This window comes from Podarcis erhardii, assembly GCF_964252035.2.
Source record: "Podarcis erhardii genome assembly, chromosome: 16".
Lineage (NCBI taxonomy): Eukaryota > Metazoa > Chordata > Lepidosauria > Squamata > Lacertidae > Podarcis > Podarcis erhardii.
In genome coordinates, this window is record NC_138514.1 from 25,806,929 (window position 1) to 25,825,423 (window position 18,495).

At 46.4% G+C, this 18,495-nt stretch overlaps 1 protein-coding gene across 2 annotated transcripts in view; it reads right to left on the reverse strand.

Moving 5' to 3' along the window:
* Nucleotides 1–18,495, reverse strand: part of MTMR4 (myotubularin related protein 4) — a 47,833-nt gene that overhangs the window by 21,326 nt on the left and 8,012 nt on the right. The window contains exons 3-4 of one of the 2 annotated variants that reach the window (XM_081843816.1): nt 14,622–14,673; nt 2,433–2,522 (exon numbers count right to left, since the gene is read on the reverse strand). In XM_081843816.1, the coding sequence (XP_081699942.1) occupies nt 2,433–2,522; nt 14,622–14,624 (93 nt within the window). In that variant the 5' untranslated portion in view covers nt 14,625–14,673. Of the gene's footprint in view, nt 1–2,432; nt 2,523–9,775; nt 9,979–14,621; nt 14,674–18,495 lie in introns of those variants that run through there. The other variant, XM_081843815.1, reaches the window with a different exon arrangement.

Sequence of the window (18,495 nt, forward strand, 5' to 3'; positions counted from 1 at the left end):
AGTTACCTCCCAATTACTGTATCTCCCTAATATGTTAAGATACATACTGCACAAATACCATACAACCACATTTTAAGAGCTTTTCCCCACCCCCCTTTCCCCTGCCCCCCATCAAAGGTGTGGGAAGAGATGATCCTCTGAACTGTTGGTCTGTACTGCATTTGAACCGAACTGCTAAATTGTGTTTGTTTCCTCCTGAAAACATCAAGGGGTATCTTCCCATGCTTAAATATAGATCTCCTCCTTTCCTCTTTTTTCCCTTTCTGCTGGTTAACTGGGAAGCTTAACACCTGAAGGCTGGTGTGAAATTGTGCAGGGGATGTGAAATTCTCACAGGACTGTGGAAATCAGAGGGGGAGGGTTTGGAGTGCAATTTAGCTGGCAGCATAAAAAAGGGACGCCTCGCTGCCTCACTCTGGCCTTTTAAGTTCTGGGCTTCAACAAGGAACAAGAAAGCGTTCAGAGCTGGCTGGCTGCATCTTTGAAACACCGCTGAGATTTTATGAAATGTGATTTTATTCCCTGGGGGAAGGAGAATATGAAATCGTGCAGCAGGATGCCCAGGCTGCCTCTCCCTCCCCCCCGCCCCCCATTACAACTCTCTGTGGCAACACTGACACAGCAAAATTGAACAAGGCTCAAAGGCACACCGGCACATCACAGGAAGCAAATCACAGGGCATTCTCTCAAAAGCCTCCTCCTGAAATTTGTTCCCACTGCCCCCATGCATAACCATGATAAAATATATGTATGAGCACACAAAAGACAGGGAGCCCCAATTCCATATGCAGCATCCCTCTGTTTTACTTGGTTGTTTCAGTTCAATATTCTAAGATCTAGAGTGTGCGTGTGTCAATGCACACAATTTAAAAATCAAGGCAAAGAAAAATATATGCTAAAAATTCAGCCTCATATTTGGAAGTGTAATCCTCCCATGCCAATAGCTGGCCCAAACAATAAATTATTACAGTCCTCCTCAGATTATTTGGGTGGAAAGGAGGCGGCATCAGAGGGGAGCCACAGAAAATTCCTCTCTGTGCGGGCTCTGTTTCCCTAAGGTCACTTCACAGGATATTTAGCTATCATCCCCCGCCAATCCCTTTTAATCCAATATATAATAAATGTGTTCAGAAGTGGTATTTTTGGGATTTTTCTTAAATCTGCACCGAGTTCACCAGACAAGATCTTGTTCATATGACATTCCAATTACATGGCCCATGTTGAAATCCAGGTGCAACTACATTCTCTATTTATTAGCTTCCGCTCAGAAGGCCTCTTCTACTGTGGAGGTTCCCCTTTCTAATATGCACAACGCCTTACAGTCTATAAATGCATAGGGAACTTGGACAGTGAATTAACAGTCTCCCAGAACCATAAAATTGTAGAGTTGGAAGGGACCATGAGGAACATTAAGTCCAACACCCTGCAATGCAGGAAAATTTTGCCCAATGTGGTACTCGAACCCACAACCCTGAGATCGCGAGAGTCTCATGATCTACCAACTGAACTATCCCAGGTCAACATAGAAATTTCTCAAACGCCTTTACAGACAAAAGGAAACCAAGGCTTGGTTGGTCCTTTGAACGGCATGCACAGAAAACTGTACAACTATTTTAAGACGTGACAAAACATGTCTGGGGTCAATGCTAGTCTAGCCCAGTAGCTGTTTTCTTCAGCCTTGAACATTCACAAAGATCTCTGTAACCCAAAGATTGAGCCCTTGATAAGGTAAAAGCTTTTGTTGTTGTTTAGTCGAGTCCGACTCTTTGTAACCTCTGTTGCTACATATTTCTCATTCTGGGAGCCCAACGTGACTTTTACTGTAACAATAGCTATAATGTAATAATAAAGTCCAGCCCAGCCTGACAGCTTAGGTACGGGAGGTAGTTGTGTTCTTGGCTATCAGCGGCTGATAGACAGATTTGCAACATTTAAAGAGATTCTGCTTCTGGCTGTTCACTGTCCCAGTTCATTGCCAGGAGTGGCTTAGACTGGCACACTAAAAAACAAAAACTCAGGGTCATTAAGGACATTTTGAATTTTCTTTCCCACTATTTCTTTTCTTTTGGTGGTCACAAGTCTCCAGGAGATTGCACATTCCAGCAGATTGTGTGTGCTACTCTGACTGTCCCCGTCCCTCCCTTGCAAAGCAGAAGAAATATGGTGCAGCTCTAAAAAGGACAGAGAACTAGCTCTGAGGAGCAGGGGAAAGGACCAGGACTCACAGAGGTCTGAATGACTCCAGAGTGATAACAGTGTGTCCTTGCAGCAGCAGCTGTGACACAGCTTTGCACTCCGGCTGCAGGAAACATTCGCTTCCAGGAGTCTGGAGGGAGATTTATTACACACCCGCAGTCCTCACCCCTCCTGTCCGGCCATAAGGAATCGCACCAAGCACCATCCAGCCTGCCAGAGCCCCCCAGGTAGCTTACCTGTAAAGACTCTTCTTCCTTGATCAGCTCTTTGTGAGGGAACAAGTCCTTGGCCTGGATGTATTCCAGACTGGGCGGGCCTTCTTCACCCTGGATGCCAAACACAAGAGCAAACACTCAGAGGGGCACAGCACATTTGTCCAAACGCCACGGGATGCACATCCCAAACACAACACAGATACACTGCTTGCACATCTCCTCCTACACTGTCACGCTTTGCCTCTCCCCTGCAAAAAACCCCAACAAGCCGAAAACAATCTTTCTTTTGCCTACATACAGCATCTAACTTTGCAAGAACACAAAACGACACCGATTTCCTGTGCAGGGATGAGCCAAAGAAGAGGACAGGCAGGGTCCATACTGTGGGGAGGCTTATAATACTGACACACTGATACTGAACCATCTGCTATAGTCCAGGACTCAGAATACATGGGAATAACCCTTTCTGCTGCCCCCAATTCTGCCCAGCTCAAATTTATTTACTTATTTACTCAGTAGATATATGCAGCACCAGATTTTTAAAACATCCATTAATATTCTCTGAAATGTATCCTAAAATATGGTATAGAATAAAACATAATCAGTTTGGGGGCAAACAGCTGACAGTATAACCACTCACAATCCAGTTAGCAACCACTACAAATCAGAGTAAGACCCCTTGCCCCCTTGCCCAGGAATAGGCTGGTCAGCACAAAAATTCCAAAAATGTAGAGGAGGAAACATTCCTAATTCCTTTGTCTAGAAGCACTGTCCTTGCGTTCCATCACAAGCCAGCGTGTGTTCCCCAAGATATGGACCGGATCTAGATCCCACCTCCCAAACTAAGCACACCCCTTAAAAATAAGACCTCTCCTGATTTCCCTCTGAAGTCTGGATAGCTTCTGTTCAACTCCCAGGCTCATCTCAGTATCCCAGCATTCTTAGAATCATATTCTGCACGCAGTCTCTAAAAATTCTCTAGCCCCATCTTCACTAAATCAGTTTGAAAGTGGCCCAGGGACTCTGGGACGAAGTTATGTGCAGATGCTGGGAATTGTCTGAAAATAATCACGAGTTTAAGAAAAAAAAGCCAGGTCAAATAAGTCCAGTAATCTTTCTCCCGTCCCCCATCCAGTGGTCAGCAAGACACTTTGGGGGAGGCCATAAACAGGGTACAAAGGCAAGGGTCACCTGCAACTGGAATCCTGCAGCCAAATGCCTCTGAAGACGGAGGCTCCACAAAGCCACTGTGATCAACAGAAATGCAATAGCCTCAGACTCTCAGTGCAAAGCAATGACCATTAAACAGCTTAGAGGTCATAATAATCCATTAAGTAATATATAAATCCTGTCAAATAAATGAATGAAATAAAGCCTGCTGTGTGATTAAGCCCACCCCCTTCAAGGTATCTACCCATAAATGATCTGCACAAAAGAAATGGGGAATTAAGCATTTTGAGCTCTTGAAAGAAGGAACCCCTCTTCTATTTCAAACCCATTTTTACACAAAGGATGCCCATGTCTTTAAGTGTCAGGAACTACCAGAAGAGGAAAATATTTCAAATTCCTAGGAACCAGCATAAATTCTTGTAAGAAATGAAGAAATGGGGAGGAGTGGGCTTTCCAGTCCTGAGGTTAGCTTGCTTTTTTTAAAGCTAGAAATAACCTTGTCAGTGCCAGTATGACTCCCCCTTCACACCATACGCTTAAAGCACCCTTATACCCCTTTAACACTCATGGCTTCCTGCCAAAGAAGCCTGGGAACTGTAGTTTGTTAAGGGTGCTTAAAGTTGTCACAGAGCTACAATTCCCAGCCATTATCAGTCGTAAAAGTTAATTTTCACTCTGAAAGGCCGTCAGATAGAAATGGAGGGTATTTCCCCCCACCCTTTCCATCTGATCTTTTCCCGATTGTGTTTTGTTCCCTCATCTCAACTGGAAGCATAAGAAGAATCTGAAGAAAGCAGGAGGGTGATCCAACTTCTTCCCCCAAAACCAATAAACCAAGGCATCTTACATAGTTGCACATAGCTAAGCTATGAAATTTGCTCCCACGTGATGTAGTCATAGCCACCAGCTTTGATGGCTTTAAAAGGGAGATAACACAAATCCATGGTGGGTAAGGCTGTCAAGGCTACTCACCATGATGGCTTTGTTCTGCCGTCAATGTCTGAGTTGGTAGAACTCTGAATGCTAGTTGCTGAGGAACATGAGTGGAGATAGCACTGCTGCCCACGTGTCCTGCTGGTGGGCTTCACAATGGGGCATCTTGTTGGCCACTGTGAGAACAGGATGCTGGACTAGATTGACCCCCTTTGGCCTGATCCCAGCAGCCAGGTTTTTCTTATATTATCTCATGACCTGGGCCTGGCTGGCGCATGTACACATCACAGTTTCAAAGCTTGGACTGGGAGGGTCATGGACACTGTACCGAGTTTTCAGACCTAGCACTGAACCTATTAAAATGTTGGGAAGGAACCAGAGCTCAGAGGCAGAGCATTCACTTTGCATTTGGAAGGTCTCAGGTTCTATGGCCATTTTACAGATATAAGGTAGCAGGGCCAGGATGAACCTCTGCTAGGGACTTTGGGGAGCCACTGATAGTCAGAGAAGGCATAACTGGCCTAGATAAGGTTCCCCCAACCTGGTGCTCTCCAGAAGCTGTTGAGACTATAATTCCCAGTAGCCCCAGCTAGCATGATGAAGGTTGGTTGGAGCAGATGGGATTTGTAGTCCAAAACTTCAGGTTGGGAAAAGCTAAAATTGTGGACCACTAACCTGACTCTGCATATAGCAGCTTTCTGTGTTCATGGGAGCATTTTCATCCTGATGTATACCAGGATGGTCTGGCACATAAAGGCAGTTGTCATATGTTCACGTATTTCAATACTATTGGTCAAATCTAGAGTCCACCCACCTACAGTAATACTCAAGAAGACTGCAGTGAAACTAGTTTTAATTAAAATGGGAGAAGCTTTTTAATGATGTGAAAGCCTTGTGAAGTTGAAGCATTTCTCCCACCCACCCAAAAATGTTTTGGCCCCATGACAAAAATCCATTTTAAGCTCAGGAGATATTGATTCTGGATGCCCCAACATCTGATCCAATTAGACATACAGCCTTACCTATTCTTGATCTACTAAATGACTGTGGTCTGCCTTCAGACACTGACAAAGACCAGAATTTCTAGGATGCATTAAAACAATTTCTTCCCTTGAAAAATGACATCATCCCTCATTGGAAATTCAGCACTGAGACATTCAAGTTCACCAGGCTCTTCTAAATATACCAAACTAGGTTTTGCTTGCTTTCAAACTTCACAATATGAGCTGTTTCACCTATTATCAAGCACACATTTTATCTTCCCCCGAGAAGGTGGTGGTGATTGGGCGGGGGGAGACGTTTAATAGGACAAGGAGAAAAATATTTTAGGGAAGCTAGTTAACAGTTTCTTCAGAGGCAACTTCAATCAGGGGCTGAGCATTCACTGTTTCCCAGAGAGATACTGTTCTTCAAATTAGATACCTGGAAAATGACTTCTTCTTTTTTTGCTAGTCTAAAAAAAGAAAGGGCTGTGTATGTAGCCCATGATAAATATAGGCCAAGATGGAGCTATTACCTCCTCAGTCTGGAGGCTGAGGAGGCAGTCTCTGAAGTTTCTCCCATGTTCTGAACAAAGCTTTTAACAGGGTAGGAACTTATTTATTTCTTACATATATATCCCACCTTTTCTTCCAAGGAGCTTGAGAAGGTGTACATGGTTCTCCCTCTCCTCATATAATCCCTACAACACATCTGTGTGGTAGGTTGGGTTAATCTGTGCGGTAGGTTGGGCTGATAGGCAGTGACTGGCCAAAGCCGCCCAGTAAGAGCTTCGTGGCCAAGTGGCAATTCGAATCCTGGTATTCCAGGTCAGAGTCCAGCACTCTAAACACTGCACCTCACTGGTGCTCAAAGAGGTGCTCCCTGATGACAGCAGGGAATTCCAAGTGTGGGGTGAGAAGTGTATCATTCCCACCCCCACCCCCTTCATGTGCCAGCTTAAGGTGGGGAGCGAGCAGAGAGGAGAGTGTTGCTGCTACCTATAAATAAAAGCTTGTGTATTTGGCAGATGGGGCTGGTTGTCTCTGCTGTATTTCAGGTCCACTAGTAGTTATTACAGCCCCCATCTATTTATTGTTTTGGTTTATATTGGCATTTAAGGATAACTTATCTATCTTTAACTGTGATTTCTGCATTTCAGGGGGTTAAACTAGATGGCCTTTGGGACCCTTCCAACTCTACAGTTCTACGACTCCATGTTTTCTGCTGCACTAAAATGTGGAACTTTTATTTTATCTTATTTGTGGGTTTTTTCAGATGCTGTAAACCCCTCAGTGGCTTCTTTAAAGTACAAAGCAGTATAAAAATTAGCTAAATAAATAAGGAAATATCGTTTCTGAGTCAGAATATTTTTTTCCACAACCAAGCGTCAAATAATCCTTGGTGCCATTCATGGTCATTGTGCACACATGAGCCAGAAGAAGACAGAGGGTGGTTGTCATGTACCATGTACCTGCGGTCATGTTCAATGGGGCAGCACACAATTTGGAGAGGATGCCCAGTTATGAAATTCATGCATAAGTCATTCCATGATAGCAGAGGGAAGGTGGTCTATGCACCCATATAGGACCTGGCAAGCAATCTTGGTCTCAGTGGTGGGTAGCGCTTTGCCCTGACTATAACAGCAAAATCTGAACATGGATAGTAATATCAATGGGAATTCAGCTTATCCCCACAAATTAAAGACTCTGGGATCCAAAATGAAATCTGTGACATACATCTTTATAGACAGGCTTATAAAAAATTAATCCACTGGCACAAACCACTGAATGGCTTTGGAAAAAAGTGGCCTCAACATTTGCTTGCCAGTGCTAAGTGCAAAGTGCAATGTACGGAACAGCAAACATTGGCTGCTCCCGTAAACCATACAGCCAGTGCTGTGTAGTGGTAGTGTATTGAACTAGGACTTGGGAGAGACCAGGGCTCAAATCACCACTCGGCAAAAAAGTCCACTGGGCCTCTTGGGCATCTCAGCCTAACCTACCCCACAGGGTTGTATGGGGATTAAATGAGGAGGGAGCAACTTGGGGAAGAGTGGGATATAGATGCAATACATGCAATTACACCCTCCCCTCCCCCCGCTTGCCCTTCCCCTATATCCTTAGGAATTAGCACTGGAATGACCCTCATCCCTGCTTGTCTGCATGCACACACCAGTGTCTGCCACAGGATGAATAGTGCTAGGCAACTGCCAACTATAGGTACATGTGCACATGCACTCTCACAACATGGATCAAGGATATACCATTCTTCACCACCTCTTCCAAGAAGCTTTTGGTACAAACCCTTATTCTGCTCCCTAACACTGCCTTCACTAACCTAGTGCCCTCCAGTTGTTTTGAAATATGCCAGCATCCTACAACTGTGCTGGCAGAGGCCAATGGGAGCTGTAGCCCTGTATATCTGGAGGGCACTAAGTTGGGGAAAGTCCAAGCACACTTAGCTGATTTTGCTCACTTTGTCCCCGTTATCCTTTCCCAAAGGCTGAAAATCATCTGTTATATTGAGAGCCTGCCTTTCTTCTATCACAGAACTCAAGGCAGTGCACAGAGGAAGGAAGGAAGCTCAATAGTAGAGCATCTGCCTTGCATGCAGAAGGTCCCAAATTCAATCCCCAGCATCTGAAGATAGGATTAGTAGAGACTCCTGCCTGAAACTCTGGAGAGCTGCTGTCAGGCGGTATAGACAGCAGTGAGCTAGATGGGCCAATGGTCTGATAATACAGCTTCCTACGCTCCTAGGCACCCCAGGTAGTCTCTCATCCAGGCTCTGATCCACACCAATATGTGCCTTCATGGACCACGTCCTGGTAAATTTAGGCTGCAAGCTTCTCAGGGGAAGGAAATGCCTTCTCCTCTCTCTCCTCCCCCATGTTGCTCTGTGTGCAACTATTTTCATAATAATGCCAAGAGGCACATTGTGATTCACCTAATTCTGCACAGGCCCCCATGTCTGCAAGCACTTGACCCACTGGACTAACCTGTTATCATGTTTGCACACCTAACAGCCCTCCCCACATATACACACACACCTGCAAGGTACAGGCATCTGTGTGTGTGATAACAAAGCATCATTCAGTTAGGACAACAACATGTAAAACTGCACAACATAGGAGCCAACTCCTAGGGGCCGTGGGGGCTTTGGTCCCAACAATAAAATATTTAAGGGGGCTGGGCCTCTACAAAGTTGATGGGCATTCCCATTCAAATGGTGTGTGTGTGCACCACATCATGTGATCAATTACGCAGGGCGGGGCTTGCCTCGGCCCCTACAATATTTTACTCAAGTTGGCACCCCTGCTGCACAACTTGTACTGCATGATACTACAAGGGGATAGCTGGCTTCTGAGCCACCATACACACCCACCCCCCTGGGGCTGGCTCCACATTCTACTCTTCTCAGGGACAATCTGTCCAAGTGACTTTCCATCAGAGCTCCTTCAAGAGACAGCAGGCTGGAGGATGCACTCAGGAAGCCGGGAGGGAGGTTACCGTGCCGCCATGCTGAGTAACTGCATTTGGAGCTGCAGCCAGCTGCTGCTCATGAAGGGTGGGGAGTGGGAATCTCTTTCAGAGGACAGCAGAAGATGGGCGTGAAGCAGGCCGCCTTCTCATTTCCGCTCTGCAACCAAGCAGTAGTCAGTGTGAGCCTCTCAATGGTATCAATCAACACGAAGAGGGGGATTCTAAAGGGAAGACCGGTGTCTCAGCAAGCCAGGCCCCCTCAACAGCCACCATGTGGCTATGACCTAGAGAGAAGTACAAAGCAAGAGGACCCACAGCCACCAGAAAGAGAGATTTACTCTTGCTGGGTGGATGCACATCCCAGGCACGAAATCAAACTTCTGCCTGCCTGCATCTTTGACCCCTATTGCTTTGCTCAGCGGGGGGCAGGGGGGTGTCTATGCAACCATTTTGCAACCCCAGTTGGAAAGGTGACCTCTAACCTCCAGCTGAGGATGAGGTAAATGCTGGGGGGAGGGGGGAAGCCCACCAGATCAAAGTGGGAGTGAAGAATTGGAGGTGGGATAGCAGAGCCACTCCCCAAGTACTAGGCTGAGAGAGAGCTGTACGGAAAGGCCAGACGCCTTCAGACAAGCAGTTCACAAGATGCTCCATTTCCAGACACCTCCTACCCCTCCCGCCTGCCCCCCCCCCAATATCAGACATGAAGAGAAAAATCCAGACTGACAAGCACCCTTGCAGGTAGGCAGACAGAACAGAGAATAAAAGGGGTGGGGGCGGGGAAAGAGACCCACTTACAAAGCAGTTGAGCATGGAGCATGAGACACGGCCCGGTAGAGTCATGGTCGCTTCCCGGGGAGGTCGCCGGCTGGGGGGCAGGCAAGTGGCATTGCTTCCCCCTGCCCCCCTAACGACTCAGGCAGGCAGGCAGGCAGGCGCGCCAAGACATGCAAAGGGCTAGAGCATCTCTGCCGACGCTGCCGCCAGAGCAGGTGCGCTGGCTGCTTCAGTGGCTGCTGACAATGGAGGGGAGGGGAGGGGAGGGGAGGGGAAGGAAGGAGGGGAAGGAGGAGGAGGAGGAGGAGGAGGAGGAGGAGGAGGAGGGAGAGAGAGAGAGACTCCACCTCTCTCCGATAGAAGCCAGAGGAGGCTCTGCCATGCCAGGGGACTCCCTGACAGCCAAGCACAGAAAATGGAGTCCCTTATAGCAGGGTTCTGGGCTCGGCAACCCTTGCCCGCCCCCTTTGTCCTGGGACTACAGGGGCGGAAAGGAAAGGGGCCAAGAGGCATGTGCTGGAATGCACAGGGAACAATAGCAGCAGCGGTAGTGGCAGCCTGGCTTTGTGTGTTCCGGCAGGAGAAAGACCCGGCCAGGATTCTGCTCGGAGCTCACGTCCAGCCCATGCAGGATAGCCACGCAGCAGGAGAGCAGAAAAGGGGCATGCCGCTGCCATGCCTGCCAGCTCTGCTGCACGGCTACCCGGGACCTGCAGTCTCCTCTGGCTAGGATCCAAAGACTACATGGTTGACATCTCAGGAAGACGCACACCTCGCAATAAGGCACAACAACACAAGAGACTCAGGCCAAAGCGAGGCAAGGAGGGAGTGTGCTTAGACCTCGTTCTGACCCCAAAGGAGCTGCCCTCTTCAGCACCCAAGGGAGGCTGGGCAACAAAGTCAGCACAAAATGGGTGGGGGAATTCCCCAGGGATCACTGCACTGATTGCATGAGAAGCGGGGTTCTCTGGACAGGTGGTGGAAACTGAGGGGACAGCTGCCCAAGCCCCACCTCTTATGCAAGGCCACAAGGGGAATCTTATTTTGTCACAAGCTAGGGGGGAAAGCAGTAGCTTTTGTGGGGGTGAGAGCACAAGAGAGACAGCAAGCGGGGTGTAGAGGTTCGAGTGTTGGATTAGGACCTGGGAGATCAGGGTTCAAATTCCCACTCAGCCATGAAGCTCAATGGGGGTGACCTGCCACTCAGCCTAACCAACCTCACAGGGTTGTTATGGGGATTAAATGGGGAGGGGGGGAAATCAAGTAAGTCACCTTGAGCTCCATGGAGAAAACGGTAGGATAAAAATGATAAATAAAAGTGATAAATAAAACAAACAAACAAATAATTGCTCCCTTAATCTATGAACATTGCCAGGGGGTGGGGGTTGGGATTTCTGAACTAACAAAGCCACATTCTGTGAGAGGGTGACAAACCACCTTAAGCTCCTCAGTCAGATGCTCAGGAGTAGATGCCCCTCCCATTTCTGGAGAACAACATGCTATACCATCCTCTTCTTAAATATATTGGGACGATGAGCCCTCAGCACACACTGTCAGCAATCAAGTAGGTTATAACTATAAAACATCTAAAAATACCCCAAATAAAGGGAAAAAAGCCAGGCAAAATATAACACTTTTTAAACCCCACCTATTCAAAGATTAACTCTGCCCAAACTGAAAGGCACCACAATTCTTCTGCATGGGGCAATCTGGGGGACAGGGATTCTATTGCAGCCTACCTTAGCGGCAATCGGTTAAATGCTGAATAATGGTAGAACTTGGGCAGAAGATCAAGATGTTGCTAAGCAGCCTGAGTCCTCCGCTGACATAACTAGAGGACTATGTTGGTCCTGCCTTGTTATTTCCTCTCCAGATCCCCTGCTAGATCAGGCATTGCTTACTTGGGAAGTAGGGTCCTGCTCCAGCACGAGGCAACGCAAGCCCAGTGCTGAGGACAAATCTAGGTGTTATGCAACAGTCCTATTCGCAGCTCTCTGCTTGCCTCTTTCAAGGTGGGAGTGGGGCATATATATGCAGGGGAAATGGGTTATTTAGAATCAAAGAACCGGAGAAGGGAATCTCCTCAAAGAACTGGAGAAGCACCTATCTGCTGGAGATGCTTCAGGGAATCCCCAAGAGTTAGTTATCCAGCCTTGAAGGCCTCCAACAAGGGAGAGAGCCCACCACTCCTCAAGCTGTTCTTACCAGGGCAAGTGCTTGTCCTCTTCTCTGGGACAGCCATTCAGGGGGTTGAAAATTATACTCAAGTTCCCTCCTCTGCCTACCCTCCTCCAGGCTGAACATTCCCAGTCACTTCAATCTTTCCCCCATCAGACTTATTTTCCATGCCAGTGACCTTCTTTCTTGCCCTCCTCTGAAGCGGTTCCAATTTGTCTCATTCGAACTCTTACCAGCCTACTGGCTCTCTCTGCAAACACTCCCACCCCCCAACTGCTTTTATTTCAGGTCCTGGAGCCTTGCCAGAGTGCGGGAGGAAACTGACTGGGAAGGGGGGTGGCACTGGCCTCGGATCACAACTGGGCCCAGGAAAGGTGAGGCTTCTATAAAACATCTCAGGGAACTTTAGGAACGTAAGGTAGACATGTCGTTTCACCTCAATTCACGTTTTACCTCACTAAAGAACCCTTGACAGAGGCTTCCTGCTTGAGGTGCCTGGATTGCTGTAAGCCACCCTGAGATCTTGCAGCAAAGAGTGGGCAAAGAATCATAATACCATCACAATTTAAAGCAACAACAAGCCAAAGCACAATGGAAAAAGAGCTCCCTCATGTCAGAGGTAACCGGGGCTTGTGCCTAGCAGTTGTTCAAATGCTATGAAACTAAACATTCAGACATAAATCTTGACTTCCCTCCACCTACATGTGGCTTCCTTTGTTTCTTTTCTTCTTTTTGCTGTGTTATCAATATTATTTTTTACTATCTCATCTTATACCCATTTCTTTTTAATTTTTTACTCTATAAGTTTCATTCATTGCATATTGATATATTCATTTTTATTACTGATATTCTGCCCCATAATGTTAATTTCAGTTTTGTCCAAATTTCCATATCACTTTTTACTTCAGTCCAGATTTTTTTGTAGTTATCCTCAAATAGATTTATATTTTTCATTGAACACACCCGTACTTCTAATATGACCCTCCACCAGACAACAGCCAGCCTACATTGTCACCAGGGGCGGGGGACGACGACACATCACATACGTGTTCAGATGCCAATCCCCCGTCTCATAAACCCTTCCATAGAAGAACTTGCATGGTGTGATGACACTTCTAGTGAGCTTCCTCTAGCTCCTCTACAGCTAAAAGAGATCAAGTCACTTGTCCTCACCACCTGCAGCCATCTCCACTCACCTGTGGTTCACAGAGGGCTTGAGGCAGGGGTTGTTCCCAGCTTGACTACCTGAACACCAAACTAAACCTGGCATCCATCCGGTAGTTTGCCCTTGAGAGGCAGGTTCCTTCATCACAAACAGCCAGCATTGGTCTGGACTGGAACTCTATAGGGGGTGGGGAGGGCTTTAATCCCTCCCCTCCCACCTGCCATTTATTCTAATGGGAGCTCCCCAGCTGCATATAGGCACAGGAGCTCCTTCAGGACTGAGAGCAGAAGGCAAAGGTTAAAGCCCTTTCTTCCTCCACATGCTAGGGTCTGATCTAGAATTCCTAATCACCCCAACTTTATTGGAAAGCATACACCTCCACTAAAAGGTAGACCACGGGATTAACATCATACGTAGCTTGGAACAGAAGATCTGAAGGTGCCAAGAGCCTTACCTTGGGACTTTATCTCTGAAAAACCTGTGCTATTCCCCTCCTGCCTGTGATCTCAGGACAGTAACAATTTTCATTTTTTATTTCATTTAAAAGCATTCATAAACCACTTAATAGTTGAAAATGTTCTAAGTAGCATACAATGTAAAAAACCAGCAATATCACTAAAACACACAGTAAAAACCAATAAAACAATAATATAAAAGTATATTTTTTAAAAAACAAAACCAGGAATTCAAGGGATTCAAACACATAAAAACAGGGTCCGATTGTACGGGTCAGGGAATAGCAGCAAAGAAGCCTGAACATCTGCTTCTGGCTGGCCTAAGAATAGAAGAATTATTATTGGCTAGCCACTTATAAATTAGAGAAGGGCTGTACCAGGATAGAAAATGAGTCTTGCCCACAGGGTGACAGTCTAGGGTCCTCCTTCTAAAGGCCTTGGGCAGAGAGCTGTCCCTCCCAAGCCCTCTACTTGCCAGCCCCTGGTCTCTCCCTACATCTTGTCTTAAAAAGACAGTCAAGCAAGGGTGTGTGTCATTTTTGTGTGGAGAGAAGCATGCTGGCCGTGGGCAGAACAAAGGTGGCAGTGAGTGGGGCCAACCCTCTCCCCCCCCCCTTCCAACACATGGGAACTGGTCACTTGCAAGGGACTTTTCTTTCCCCCTTTTCTTTCCTCTCCCCACTCAGTTCAGCTTCTCCCCACCACACAGACATTCCCTCTGGACTCCAGCCACATGAAACCAGGTAGAGGCTGACCTGCCCTTCCTGCCCCCCAAGCTCTTTAAAGAGGAATCGTGTCCCTCTATAAATGACTGCAGCAAGAAAGCTGGGCAAGACCTTCCTATGCAAAGAGAAGCATCCTACAGCTGCCTCCATTCTGAAGCACTTGATCTCGGATCAGCTTCTCCTTAGCCCTCTGCACAGCATTTCTGCATCCTTCAGCTCTTCTTGCAAGAAGCCATACAGGCACAGAACCGGCAGCCTCCAGCCACCACCAGAGCGAACCTCAAAACAAATCTGCAGCAGAGTGAGATGGAGACAAGGCAGAACAGAACAGAAAGCCCACTCACCATGGTCGTTCTCCAGATGTTGGTTCTCTCTCCGGAGCTGCTGAAGATCCACCTATATTTTTGAGAAAAGGAAGCCTGTGTAGGAACTGGATGTGTTGGCTGCAACCAGAAGCAATGGTGGCTTGGGCCTGCTGTCACAAAGGCCTCCTTCATATGCTCCTTAACACAAAAACCGTGTGAATGCGAAGAGGCTGGCAAGGAGCACTGCACCCAGACTCAAAGTACCAAAGCTTCCTCAGAAAGCACACAGGGAGAGTGAATGTCTATCCTGCAACCCTCACCCCAGCCACCGTTTTACAATCCATGTAGAAGAAAGTCCACATATTAGCCTATCTTCCTAGCAGGTGCTTCCGGTATGGAAACGTGACATTGCAGGCCCAGATAAGCAACATTGGAGGAAACTTGAGGGTGACTTGGAGCGAAGGGAAGATCACTGTCCACTATAGAATGCATTTTGTGTGCCTTTTGTATATGTAAAAGTTTTGGTCTCAATCTGATGTGATGAAGAGGTGCTTCCCAGGTCACTCTAACCCAGTGGTTTCCAAAGCAGACAATAGGATTACCTAAAATGCTAAGAGGAGGGGGTGTGGCGCTGGAGGTTTATTTGACTATCAGACTTTGAAAAGCTGGTAACACTGAATCAGGTTCATCAGTTTGGTTGAATTGATTAAATGCATTTTCAATAAATGTGCAATGAATTGTTTTGAATGTTATTGCATCATTCTCTTCCTTAGCAGGTTGTGCAAACCCATTAGGTTTATGAAATCAAGGGGGCAGTGGCCCCAAAAAGTTTGGGAACCACTGCCCCTACCCCTTGCCTGCTGCTCAATGCTTGCTCAGACAGTCTTGCCATCCAGACTACTAACAACTAGGAGTTAAGGGGGAAGAATCCTAGTTTTCCATATCTTCATAGTGAAGCCCTGCCCAAACTGGGACCCTCCAGAGGTTTTGGACTGCATGTTGGCTGAGGGCGATTTGGACTGTAAAAACACCGGGTGGACACCACATCAAGCAAAGCTTTTATACAAATTAAGCCAAGAATGGAAATTCTATTAGCAGGGAAAATACAGTCTGTTATGTGCAGACCTGGAGTAACCTTGTGAGAAATATTGATTCTCTTTTCAAGATACTTGGCACTCAACATCTGCTTTTTGGTCACGACTGATGTGAGTCACAGTCCAAGGCATTTGAAAGAGAACAAGCTAGGAAAGGGTAGCGGTGCGGGGTTGTTTTACTATCATGGAAATTGTTTCATACTTGACCAGTTCAAGTACGGGGCTGGGAGGATTCTACCTCCACATTCATTTTTTAAATCATCTTGAACTGTTATTACATTTGGTATCAAAATATTTATTGGTTGATTTAAAAGCATTTGTAAACTGCTTTACAGTGGTACCTCGGGTTAAGTACTTAATTCGTTCTGGAGGTCCGTTCTTAACCTGAAACTATTCTTAACCTGAAGCACCACTTTAGCTAATGGGGCCTCCAGGTGCCGCCGCGCCGCCGGAGCACGATTTCTGTTCTCATCCTGAAGCAAAGTTCTTAACCCGAAGTACTATTGCTGGGTTAGCGGAGTCTGTAACCTGAAGCGTCTGTAACCTGAAGCATATGTAACCCAAGGTACCACTGTATATATTTAAAATTTCCAAGCAGAACCTCCTGCAGCCAATTGGAAGCCGCAGAAGCCCCGTCTGATGTTTGGCTTCCAAAGGAACATTCGAAAACTGGAACAGTCACTTCTGGGTTTCAATCATTCGGGAGCCAAAACGTTCAAGAACTCGGCTATTCGAAAACCAAGATACAACTGTTCTTTAAAATAATGATACAACCTGAAAAAAAACACCCAGAAATTTATCCAAGGAAAGGCTGGGCTACAGAAAAATAGCAACATGAAAGAAAATTTCTTCAAATGATGCAAAACATGGAATTCATGGCCACCACAATGTGCAGAGATGGCTGCCTTGTGAGGTTGTATGAAAATAAGATTAATTCATGGACAGGGCAACAGCTATCACTTGCCAATGACTAAACTGAACCCCATTCAGAGGCAGTCTATCTATGAATACTGGCTGCTGCAAGAGCAACTTGTCTGATTACCCTGCCGATGAGTTTCTTGGCGGCATCTTATTGGCTGCTGTGGGACAAGAAGGGCTTTTGGTTTCATCCAGCTGCAGGGCTCTCTCTCTCTCTTCTTATGTTCAAAGGGCTTTAGGCAAATTAGGGGAGATTTCCACAAAGGCTGTTAGTCATGGTATATATATGGATATATGTTCTGAGGAAGTGAATGTCTGACTACCAGTTTCTGGGGGCTAGGGAACAGTGAGGAAGGGCTTTTGCCTTCATGACTGTGGACTTGATAGAAGCATCTATTTGAAAGCAGGATGCTGGACCAGATGAAACATAGACTGGCCTTATCCAGCAGGGCTCTTCTTATGTTTTTGACATGCTGGGAAAAGAGGAAGCCTCCCAGCCTCCTAATCAATCACAGAGAGGCTGACTGGACCTATCTGACATATCAACCACACCCAACACCTTCTCCAAATATGCAGTCTCTACCTATTATGCAATGGTGTGTATGCATGTGTATGTCAGAGAAAGTGTATGAGCAGATTTCTTGTTTCATTTATAGCTGGGTTCTGGCTCCCCTTTTTATAATAATTACACACTTCTTATGGTTGCTGTAGTTTTCAAACATTTTGAAATGCAGCCTCTGGAATTGAGATACATTTCACAAAAAAGCACTTCTGATGGTGCCTGTGCCAGTTTCTGGATGTATTCAATTTACTGCAAGTCAGTGTTTCTCAAACTTGGGTCCCCAGCTGTTACTGGCCTACAACATCCCTGACCACTGGTCCTGCTAGCAACAGCACACTGCAACAGGCCAAATCAAATTTGACATAGTTCTGGCCTACATTTAGGTTATACAGTAAATGTAAACAGGGACTCAGGCACTTTCACCTGTGCTATATGAACTCTCAAAGTGGTTGTGCAGGAAGCACAAAATTACTCCAACAAGGCAGCATTTGGCTTGAAGGCACATGATGCAGCCACCTTGTGAAAAGCTAAGCAGACCCAGGTCTGGTTGTTGCCTGGATGGGAGACTGCCTGGGAAACTGCTTTCTAACACCCCAAGATCCATTGTGGGGGAAAATCAGATGTAAATGTAATGAATAAAAAACTGGCAGCGTAGTCATATTATGAGCATTAGCATTTTTATCCTGCTTTTCAGCCAAAAAAATCTCCCACAGCAGTTTATAAATATCAGTGAAGAGACAATCCCTGATCTTGGGCTAACAATCTGACAGACGCCCAGGTAGACATTGGGACAGGCATGCTTTTTCTGTACAATTCCCCCTAACGGTGATGGAATGCAAGGCCCTGTCACTCTCAGGGGGGACTTGCTGCATTTGCATGCAAAATACATGGTGGAAAGGAACCTTCCACACTAGCCGCTCCAGGGTGGATGACAGGTTTTAATATTTTTTGTAAAGGAAAAATATTATCTTTGAGGAACAGAGATAGTACTGGACTGTCATATAAAGGAATCCACAGGACCCACAATGCAATCTGGGTCATGATTTTCCCAGGTTGAATCAGATGAATCCACTTTGGAATTTGAGTTTGGAAGATTACTCCCGCCTCCTTAGCCACAGATGAGGAAGGGGCCTGATGCAGCAGGTGTTTCAGCAAAGCCTGTGGAGAGGCCTTGAAGTTCCACATCTATCTCAGCCTGATAGAACGGTACATTGAATGGGATTACTCTGAACTAAGTGGATTTCCCAGCAGGATATTTCTTCTGCCCTTACCAATGATGTTCAAATATTACCCCAAAAGATGAACCAATAATTGCTTGCCACTTAATGCCTAGTTTGAG